The sequence below is a fragment of the Phoenix dactylifera genome, unplaced genomic scaffold, assembly GCF_009389715.1.
Source record: "Phoenix dactylifera cultivar Barhee BC4 unplaced genomic scaffold, palm_55x_up_171113_PBpolish2nd_filt_p 000299F, whole genome shotgun sequence".
In the NCBI taxonomy this organism is placed as follows: Eukaryota; Viridiplantae; Streptophyta; class Magnoliopsida; order Arecales; family Arecaceae; genus Phoenix; species Phoenix dactylifera.
The window spans coordinates 326,931-338,462 of NW_024067776.1; the positions used below are offsets into that span (position 1 = coordinate 326,931).

General features: G+C 35.8%; 1 protein-coding gene across 1 annotated transcript; it reads right to left on the minus strand.

The window, feature by feature from the left end:
- Positions 1-98: 98 nt before the first annotated feature.
- On the minus strand, positions 99-11,055 carry LOC103713976 (damage-control phosphatase At2g17340-like). Its single transcript, XM_008801046.4, has 12 exons — positions 10,677-11,055; positions 8,571-8,636; positions 6,743-6,809; positions 6,548-6,616; positions 6,310-6,450; positions 3,676-3,804; positions 3,046-3,132; positions 1,208-1,282; positions 1,050-1,127; positions 857-934; positions 664-726; positions 99-533 (listed from the first exon to the last, which is right to left on the minus strand). Exons 1-12 carry the CDS (start codon positions 10,844-10,846, stop codon positions 450-452), a joined length of 1,107 nt encoding a protein of 368 aa, XP_008799268.1. The 5' UTR covers positions 10,847-11,055; the 3' UTR covers positions 99-449.
- Positions 11,056-11,532: the final 477 nt, after the last annotated feature.

Here is an 11,532-nt window from a genome sequence, read left to right on the forward strand (position 1 = left end):
GTCCCATTCATCTACCATTTCACTGGTGATCCATATCAGATAATTACCAGGAATGAAGTCAAACATATTAATAATACTGGAACGAAAAACAAAACAGAGAAAAAATGCACCTATGTTAAACTGGAACTGTAAAATTCTAGGGTAAAATTCATCTGTTACAATGTATATTTTGAAGCTGACATACATGTATGGCTGCATTCTTGTAACATTAAAGCATTCTTGGAATATTCTCCGTCCAAATACAAAACAATTTTCCTACTCTTTTTATTTGTAAAGCAATCTGACCCTATTACACTGCGAAGTAGTATAAATAATTATTTGTCCGTCATGGGCCTGGCCAGCCTTTCTTTTCCTGTATGCTTAGAGTGAAAACCTTGATGCGTAGATTACGTAGCTTACGCGAGTTGCACACAAGAAAAATAGAAGAAAATGATTGTCTTAAAGCTGCCTCAGTAATTTGAAACCTCATTGTACTTGAACACACAATCATAAAGCCTCCCTCCCAAGAACTGAGCAACCTCTGGGTGCTTGACCTGGAGAATAAAGAAAAAAGGAAAAAGAATCAGCTAAATTGGGCTCCTTAAATTTGTTGACCCTTTATTAACCATAGCACGATTTCGCAAGTAATATAAAAAAAAAAAATATCACACTACAGAATGATACCATCCCAATCTTGATTGAATCACATTTCATTTGAGCATAAAGGTTAGTCTCTATCGCCCTTCCCTGCATGCAGAAAAGGAAATGGCATTTAAACATGAGATTCTATTACTTGATCATTCAAATTTTAAATTGTTATCATAAAAGTGCTAAATTTCCCCTCAGCCCAACAATACTTCTCAACAACATAGTTTACCATTCCCTCCAATATGACTAGGTCTGCATCACTCGCCAGATATGCTAGCTCTGGTGAGACACTTGTAAGATCAATGACCTAGAAGCCATAGAACTCGGATCAGACAATGTGAAAAAAATTTACCTTAACTAGCTGGTTAAGTTTGTAAAGCCTACGATATAAATAGAGAATTGCACCATGATCATCTTCTTACCGGCAAATCATTGCCAGAATTCGCAACAAGAAGACCAGATGCATCAACACCCACAAGTTGCCCGTTTTCATCCTTCAGCTGATAACATGTCATCAGAAACATCAATATTAGATCTACTCACATGTGACAATTTTGGACATGAATGCAATCTCCACAACCTTTGAAATAATCTCAATCAACTCAGGATATGTAACATCATTGATTGAAGGCAAGTCATTAGCTGCTAGAACCACCTGCATCAACATAAAAAAAAAAAAAAAGTACAGCTGTTGTTAAGAAATAAGTAACAGAAAAATTAAAGCTGTTGTTTAAAAAAAAAAAAAGTAAAGCTGTTGTTAAGAAATAACTGAGTGTCTGCTATAGATGGGAATAGGAAAAGGTAAGTTGCATGTTTTTGTCTGTAAAACTACGAGGACATTGACAGAATTATCCATCATGACTGCATAACAGAGGGCAAAAGTTATGCCTGCAATTTAGGAAGTGACGTACCACAACTGCACAAGGAAGGGTCAGAGCATGAGCAACAGACTGAATTTTAGGTTCTTTCTAAGATTTTCCCAACTGCAATCCATGCCAGTGCATGTCACAGCTGTAGCCATCTTAATATGAATAGGGGAGGTAGGAGCCCTTAACATGAAAGTCTTTGGCAAATCCCAGGGCACTGATATTGAACACCAGCAATTTCAATATCAAAAGGCTGACTTCCAGATCAGTGCGATACTTTCTGTAGCATAAAACTACCTACTTTATTGTCCTGAAAGACAATATTGTCAAAAAGGAGGGCACAATCAAATGCCATTTCATTGATCAGGTGAAAACAGCATCAGCCTTCCATGCCATGAGCACATTCACCACTCCAAACCAAAGAAACCTTCATCTCTCAACAAGAATCAGTTGGATGTCCGCTCATGTCATTGTGCAACAATGTGAGTCATTAACACTGACATTTTTGTGGATTGGCATAATGTTAGTAACAAATTAGTTCCATACAAGGATAGATATATAAAGCCATGATAAATGAACCAGGCAGAAGTCCAGGTCACTGTTGATCTAGTTAATATGGTAAGACCTACATTATTTTTTCCTTATAACTGTTGTTATAGTCCATGAAGACATCTCATTTCATTTGTTTGTCTTTTTGAGAATCAAATCATTTCTAAGCAAGCATGTAAAAGCAGATGTTTGGGATAAGCCGAGGTGGATGCATTGTAAAACTATGAAATTTAATATCTAGCATACTCAAATGGAGTAAGACCAATAAAGCCACATAAAATGGTTATGTGCATCAAATATTGAAGGGGGCCCAGAAACCTTGCAGACTAATTGCGGAAAGTATATGATAGGAGGTAAAAAAGGCTATGATAGCAGAAATGAAAATTGTAAGGATTTGGAAAAGCTGTGCCAGTGATCATATATATAGAGCCCTTATTAGAAATGAATAGTGAAATTCATTCAAATGATCCCTTATTGTTGGGTAAGACATAAATGTCAAGTACCCAGTACAACTCAGATTTTACAATAAAAGATATTGACATAAATAGTATGTGAAATTAGAATAGCAAAGAGAAATGCATTAACAGAAGTGAAGAATCACAAAAAACCTTAAGCATGAACAAACTAAACCAGCTGAGAATGAAAGATTAAGCATTAAACTAGGCAGAGTACTGTGTGTCAAGTTTTTGTAAAGAATGTCAATTCAGTCAAAAAACCATATAAAAGGACAATGAAGTTCTTCATTGGATTCAATTATTAAAGGATTGCTCTTTTTTTTTTAAGGTGAGAGATTATAAAATTTTTGTTGCTAACATGAAGGTGCATAAATATCTCCAGAAGTACTCAAGTATTGCCACAGCAAAAATTACAAGTAGAAAGTGCTACCTAAATAACTGGTATAAGCAAAAAGAAGGTTCTAAATTTAACCACACACACAAAAAAAGGGGTGATTCTTTCATCTTCATTACAAATACAAAACAGACTGATTGGTGGAGAGATAGACCTTTGTTCCTCGGCGGAGTAAGTCTCTTGCAAATGGCAATATACCCAGTATGATATCTGCACCAGAATTATCTACAAAAATGACAGCCTGTCATACACAAAAAAAGACGCTTGTTGTCATGCCAGAATTTGAGGGAATTTCAGGAACATAACAATTCGGCATGGATCCTTGTAGGTGCACCAAATTTAGAGCCTGTAGACTCTGGAAAGATGCTCCATGTTATGTGGTTCCCTAGGATAATATTAACAATTCGATTCCAAAAAAAGTGATGCAACCATGAACCTTGCTCAAAGTGATAATGCTCAAATTAATGTAGGATTGGCAGTATAATTAACAGGAGTTAAACTTAACCATGAGGTTAAAGCCACGACCATTTGTAGCAGAAGTTGATTTCAGGACGCACTTATTGTTCAAATGGATTTTGTTTCCACAGATACACTAGGAAGTAAATACACATAGCTGACAAAACCTCATTCGACTGGTTATATAAATAATAACAAATTGATTAGAAGAGCATGATTCAACCATGCTCAAAGTATAAGAAAATCCCAAATTGATCTAAAGTGCTACAAGGTGACACCATCAAACAAGTGGAATAGGAGAATTGTGGAAACAAGAAATTAGGCTTACCTTTTTCCAGGACTTCTTAATCCATTTCATTTTAAACACATCCAAGTCATCAATAACCCAAGGTCGAGGGACAAGATTCTGACAACTTGCCAAAAAGGACATACCATCCTTCGCAAAAACCTCTGCAAGCTTCAAGAATTATGAAAAACAAAAAGAACAAAAGGTGTGTCAAATCAAATTCTGCATCAACCCAAGATGTGTCCAAAAAACAAAGAAAGTAAATGTCACAGTTTTTGAGATTATCTCCAATTCTCCATATATAATTCAAATGATTGGACTACAAAATGTGAACTATTGAAGAATAAAGACATCAAAAAGAATCTGTTAAGAGATCTAATGAATCGAGGCACACTTTGAGTTGCAGTTGCAAAGACATACTGCATTAGCATGTTCAGGAAGATAAAATGGCATGCTTCATGTGATGAATATGTCCTCTAGCAGCCATCTGAACTATATGTCATGCATAATAGGCCTCGATGAAAATTTTCTTCTGCAGACCTCTTGAGGAAATGTTCTGCGCACCATCATGTAAGATTAAATTTACCCTTAAGAGTACCTTCCTCGGTAATTTAGGAAAATCATGCACTTCTTGACGAAAGCAAAAATTATAACAGTGAAATTGGATGAGCAAACTCGGTGAATGAAATTTAAAGATCCAAGTTTGAACAAAATTAGTGATTCCTAAACATTTGATGAATTTTCCACAATGGTTTTGAAGGGATTCTCCTCAATGCAGGTATTCTAATTATTCCATTAAACTGATGGAAGAAAAACAGGAGTTTTTATCCAGCAGATGTACTGAAAATTTCAAAATTTTGTGGAGGGATCGTGCTTTCAAGATACAAACATTTCTAGGAAAGCAAATGCACAAATCTCTTGCAAAGGATGGAGCTTGAAGAGACTTTAATTGCAAACAGTGATGAATAATCAATTTGCAAGATTTTATTTGTTGGTTTCTCTCGTGTGTTTCATTGAAAATCATGTGGACAAATTATATGATTGATTAGCAGCAACTCTTCACATAATTTGCTTTCATTCTTATTAGAAATGGAGGAAAAGGCTTATAAAAGCTTAAAGAGATGTTGAGGAATTAGCTATAAAAGTAATTTCTAAGCACCAAAATTTTAGGCTCCAATGCCATCTTCAATAAGATGTCATCACACATTCACCCCAGCATTTTCCCTACAAGACTTAGCTTGCTCATAAGTTTTTAATTTTAAAGATGTCAAACAAAATCTGCTAAAGGTGGCCTGATGTGCTTATCAGGTTGGCAAGGAATGCTGTCATTAAGATAAGATTTGTGTGGCATCTTTTCTTTTAGCTTGCCAACCATTGACTGGAAGATACACTAGCAGTTATTTTGTTAAGGTGGTGGTAGATCATCAGGAATTGAAAGACTGAAGAACCTTAGCAGAAAGGAGAAGCAACCTTGCTTTCTTTGTTAGCCTGCACTAGTAAGGTCTACATTGCACTGCAACATAAAAACTATATAATGAGTTCTTCCTTATGATAAGAGAAGCTTAAAGTGTTGGTCCATCTGTACATATACCCCAGTTCAAATACTGAAGTGCTTATGTATATCACCGGGGAAAAAATAATAAAAGAAACAGGAAGTCATAAAGCATAACTGTATGACATAGAAAAAACCCAAACTTCACATCACATCATATGTTGCAAGATCCATACCACTTTCAGAGTTTGTCATTAACTATGCAGTTTCTTAGGTCAGATTTGAAATTTTGAATCCAGTATTACATTACTAGTGAAACATATATATCAAAGACCTTCCATATATAGGAAAATAATATGGTGTCCTCTGGGGAAAAAATACAGTAGAGAAAGAAATGCATGCTTGAGCACATCAACACACAATCAACAAATCTATCGCATGAAAAACAGCAGTGTCAACCCACACTAGGAAATGGAGCAGAGAACAACCAAATCTGATGTATCCAATAATTGTTTCTTCCTTAATCCTAAGATGTAAGAGATCCCTATTATAAGAAGAGAGCAATAAAACTCATCCAGACAAACATATATATAAGTACATCTGCTTCTGTGCATGGTTGCTAGTCTATCAACAATTGGATTGAAGCATCTAATGCTCGAGGCAAATTATAATAAGTTGTCAACCCACTCACACACAACTTCTTACATCATTACATCTCCCAAGAACCCTTCTCCCACCCCCACACCCACCCAACAGGAGAAAAAGGAAAAAGAAAACTTTCTCCCTTCCTCCTGGTCTTCTCTTCCCCAGAATAAATCAGTTATAACCGTGGCAATCCACCAACTTCATCCACATTGGTTTCACAACCAGCTTGCCCCCAACCTACAAACTGGTCTTCACTCCCCCCCCCCAAACCTCCCCTGGGGCACTAATATTACGCACTAGTGGAAGGGCAACATGAAAGGAGGAATCAGGAGATAATCATGGGGATAGGTAGTCAAGGGGAATGACATTGGAGGAGGATAAGGTAGTGAAAGTGATGGGGAGGAAAAAAAGTGAGAAAAAGAGTGACATAAAAGAGGGCGAGGAGGGGGAAAGAAGGGGAGATAGCTGGTGGTCGTGATGTGTGGAATGTGTATACATGTGTCTATTAGTGCACTCTTGTCATCCAAAAGATAATATACCTGAGCAGATCCCAAATCAAATATGTTGCCAGCCAATATTCCCCTAATCAAGTTCTCTACACGTTTACCCTCATCTTCAATAGCATCATTAAGCCGCACAACATCCTTAAAGAGAGAAATAGCTTTTGCATTCTCCTCATCCTGAAGGCAGATAATTAGGATATTATAAATTTATAATTATTATTGCAGATAAGATAAAACAATGTCCAACACTCCAAGAAAAAATCTAAATATTTACCTTAACCTTCTTGAATATATCTGTAAATCCCAATTCTCTAAGGACTTGCTCGCGAAGCCTGCAAAGAAGCTAAATTACCTTGGAAGCATTAGACCCAGCTTGTGTTAGCTTTATTGAGATTCAGAACCAGGTGCTAGCACCATAGAAACATGAGGAAAGCATCATGCAAATTGATTTACACAATAACTGGCTTACAGTGCAATCTGGTGGCCCACCATGACTCTCAGGATTTTTCTTCAAGTCCTCAAGAATTGCTGTGTATCTTCATGCATGACATAAGACAAGAAGATCAACTAAATTAGATAAAGTTACAAGTTGCACTTAATTTGAAATTTCATTTGAATGTCTTGTTCCTACTGCCACAGGTTCAAAAAGATAGAGGGAAAACGGTGACATGAGATGCAGGTAAAGTTGCCTGTGATTCATATGTCATACATATCTTCATGCATGCCATAAGACAAGAAGAGCAATCAAAAATTATAGAAGGTTACAACTAGCACTTATTTGAATGCCTTGTTCCTACCACCACAGATTCAAAAAGCTAGAAGGAAACCAATGATATAAGATGCAGATAAAGTTGACAGTAATTCATATGTCAACAATTGGCAGTGAAAATGTGACCACGTGAAAATAATACAATTTGCAAGCAGTATATAATTCACAGAATACAAATTTAAATCTTTATCAGATGATTTTAAGGATTTATCTTTTATTTTTCGACTTACAAAAATAAAACAAAAGTGTAGTAACAGTTAAAATTGCTACAAAAGAACAGCAAAGAAAGAAAGAAAGAAGTAATAGACAGCATTCTGAAAGAGAGCAGAAAGAAAAATAATAATTATGGACAGTATTTCAGCATCTCCAGGAAAATAAATATTGTAAATGTAGTTCTTCGAAGCACCAATAAACAGGACATGCAATCCTATGAGCACTTCCATATACATTCAATTGCTTGTCTGAAATGTCAGATCTGATTTATCTAGATTCTCAATCAGAAATACATGGAGAACGCGCATTTTATGACAACAAATCCTCAGCAAACAGAAAAAACAAACAATAGAATCTTAGTATGGTAAGCTTAGTTTTAGAGAACCTAAAGAATTTGCTGGTCTGGTACATGCTTTTTGACATAGCAGTTTCTTCCACTTCTAAATAATACTGATGTGCTTTAATTTCTTCATTTCCTTTGGCAATAGATGGAACTCACCAAGTAAAAGGTTATTTAAACTGTACAAAACTTGTTCTATTAAGGGTGTGTTTGGGTGGACAGCTAAATCATGATATATCATGGCTCTACATTATTTTTGATATTATAAATCATGGTTTTTTAATATTGGATTTTGGTTGTTCAAACAGAATCTTCTAAAAGCCCTAAAAATTATGGAATTGAAATTTCTACTTTGGGTAGAATTTTCCAAAATCATATTTTTCTATCTTTGTTATCTCAACTTTTCTTTCATTATTTAAGCTTCTCTTTTTAACAATCAAATACTTTCTAAAACATCTGAACTTTTAAACTTTAAGAAATTTACAATCAAAAAAAAGATAAAATCATGATTTGAAATTAAATACCTCCACATATAAATCACTGACAAAATCAGAAAGCATCAGGAATTCAGGATACTGAGTGATCCATAGGAAAAAAAATGTTAAAAATACACTCAAAAAGCCAAGAAAATCAAATAAGTCACATAACATGAACAAAACTTGCCTGTTATGACCAGCTTCAGATTCTGCTATTCAAAATCTGATAAAGATAGGGTTCTCAAAGCTGAATTAAGAGTTCAAATTCATAGAAAATGAAAAAACGAATATTTAATAAAATAGTTTCCTTGGATGGATATCATTTGATATTTTCATGGTTATCAAATTTTACTTTTGTGACAACTGTAAGTGTGTGTATTTCTAAACAATTCTACCACCTAATATATATTAAACATACTGGCATATTTACCATATCTGAAAAGAAACATAGCTTGACAAAAACCAGATCTAAAGCTAGAATCAAAAGATGAAACACTACCTCTGAGCAAATTTTTCAGCTTTAACAGGGGCATCAGCGACTGTAGGGTCATTCTCTGCCCGTTGCCTGCATCGAAGCCAGTTAAGAAAGTATAACATACATCATGTCTTCCCATAAGCATCATCATATAAAGGTGAATTACTTACAGATAAAGCATGAAGCAAGGCAAGAATTAAAATGAACATCAATAGTTTCGTACAAGTCTTGGTAAGCAGCATCTTATCAAGAACAAGGAGTTTATTCTCATCTACAAAATGGCTAATTAAAAAGCTTAAATATTATCCTAAAACTTAGCTTTTTGCTTTAATGAATGCAATTCTGCTGGTTGCTCTCCTAACATTGACTTTGTGCCCTATTAACAGGAAAATCCCCTAAATGGACAGTTGATTTTACAATGTTTGTCAGCTCTGAGATGAATCTTCTTCCATTATGGTCACGCTTGAATTTTATTATTTGGGTCCCTAAACCCAGGAAATCCTACTTCTAAAGAGTAATCTGTACAATTCATTACTTCATATCTGTGAACAGCATATGCTATCTCATGTTCAGTGAGCTGCATGATTAGTCTCTTCATATCTATGAACAACATGTGCTACCTCAAACTCTTTTGAGCCCTCTGTCCATTAGAAAACAATAGGCTTGATTTGCTAAGGCATACTTCGCCTCCATTAAACCCAATGGGCAACTCAAGGCAATTGAACTCAAACACAACCAGTGGTTATTGGCAAAAACTGATTAGGTTGGCCTGGCTGTAGAAAAAGTGTACAATAGTATTGGCGGCTACAAATGAAAAACAACTGACAGCTAGAAACAACTCAGCTGGTGTCGGGCGATCAATCAACTGCTGCAAATAGCTAGAAAAAATCAAATAGCTAGAAAAGGAACTGAAATAAGTAAAGGGTGAAATGAGTCGGCAGAACAAGAAAAAAATTATTATGGAAGGGTTTGCTTTTATTGATGGTGGTATTTGACCTGGTTTTTCCTAGCTTATTTTCTAACTAATCATAGTGCATGTATAGAATATAGATACTGATCAAATTACCTATGTCAAGCTTCTATTAAAAACAATATTTATCTCGTAAATGGGAGGCAACCATCACGCATATATTGCAATGTAATACTAGGGAAATCATGATCCAATCCTATGATAAGATCAGGAAAGAAAAAACCAGATTTGGGATCAGTTTCTGAATATAAATAAGGAATTGATGTGAAAAGATAACCAATGTCATAATAAAGATCCCTAATCACTCTAAATTAAGGAAGAAAATGAAAGAAAAAAAGAAACCTGCCGTGTAAAGAAAAGAAAGCCAGGCATTATTATCCAATTTCTGTCTATCATCTACATACTACAGCAATTCATAACAAAGACTACAAACCTCTTTTAAGCTCATATTTGAATTACAATAAAATGCAATTGCTTTTTAAATTTTTAGTAACTCGTCATCACTAACAAACCTTCATCACATGTCATAAGCAACGTCCTCAGAATTTTGAAGTACTAAGTTCAAGAAAAAGGAAAGATGCGATTTAGGGTTTAGGGAGCTCAAATCTAAAGGGAAGAGAGAAATGTTCATATCTTCGCACCATTTGTCATCTTCCTTGTTTGGCAAATAAAATCTTATAATTCTCTATCTTCAAGAAGATTCAGATTGATGTATCCAGTTGCAATATGTTTTGAGAGCAAGATATGATATTTCCACTACAAACAGTGAATTGCAATTGTACTTGTAGCAGATTTCGTCAAGTTTGTAAAATTTTTCTCCCTCTACGCGTGAGAGAGTCTTTTTATCACCATAAAAATGTTCGCAACCAAACAAGTTTCAAAAAAATATCGTTCAACGATCAGAGGTAAATTGGGAAAGAAAAATGATCATAACTCAAAACAATTATTCAATCAAAACTTAGCGCCTAGTTCAGCCGTCCATGCAAGCACCGCTTAAACATCAACGCAATAAAACAAAAATATCATGCAAGAACAACATTTAAACAGCCAAGAAAAAAAATAGCACTTTTAACGCTTAATCCGACCTCTAAAGATAAGAGAAGTCTGAAACAAAAAGAAATGTTCGGAGATCGAGAGCAGTAATTTCAAGATATGCCGACCTGAAGGAGGTCACGGAGTTGAGGAAGAGATCGATCCACTCGATCTCGATCGGCGTCGCCTTTCGGGGATTGTCAGAGGGGAACCGGTAGGGAATCGTGCAGGCCCTGTAGTTGGACTCGATCGGCGTCTGGAGGAGCGGAAACGGCACCGATGGAGACGAGCTCTCCATTCCTCTCTTCCTCTTCTTCTATTACCCACGATCTTTAGGGTTATGATTGAGGGTTAGGGTTTCGTCTCGCTCTGTTGCTTTGCCTTGCCCAAAACAAGGCAAAAATTATAAAACCGTCGTGCGAGTTGCAAAACCGCGAGAGAAAGGGAAAGAGAGAGAGCAGAAGAATCTACAAAGGCTTCGTGGAGGGCGGAGGCGGCATAAAATGCGCTCCAATGTCGAAGCACGTTTTAAGTGGTACGTAACGGCGTCATAACGTCATAATCATCGTTATAATCGCTTCAGAGAGTCCCTTTGCAGGATGCTACTCTAGAAATTCAGGAATGATGAAAGAAATATAATAGAAATAAAGATTGTTCTTTTCACCCGAAGACAGACGTCACCTTAGATTTCGTATTACGAATTGAAAATATTGTAACAATAAGAAAATGGTTTCATTTAATCGATACTTCAAAATAGTTTTTATTTGATAATTAACAACTATTCTATTGCAGGGTTATTATGACAAAAATATATTTTTGTCAAATTCTTTATCCTAGCTGTTGTGGTTCAAATTTGGCCCGAGGGTGACCACATCGGAGGAGTCAAGAAAGCTGTCGGAGTGAGGAAGAAAAGGACGAAAACGGCCTCCTGCACGGCAGTGTACCTGCACAAAGCCTCACCGGTATCTCCGGTGAGGGTCCTTT

What these genes read in the sequence shown, in the direction of transcription:
- LOC103713976 (XM_008801046.4), bottom strand. Translation starts at nt 10,846, where the DNA reads ATGGAGAGCTCGTCTCCATCGGTGCCGTTTCCGCTCCTCCAGACGCCG. An exon ending in ATATATTCAAGAAGGTTAAG is followed by an intron (nt 6,451 to 6,547) that starts GTAAATATTTAG and finishes ATCTGCCTTCAG; the next exon opens with GATGAGGAGAATGCAAAAGC. An exon ending in TTGATTTGGGATCTGCTCAG is followed by an intron (nt 3,805 to 6,309) that starts GTATATTATCTT and finishes TAATTCTTGAAG; the next exon opens with CTTGCAGAGGTTTTTGCGAA.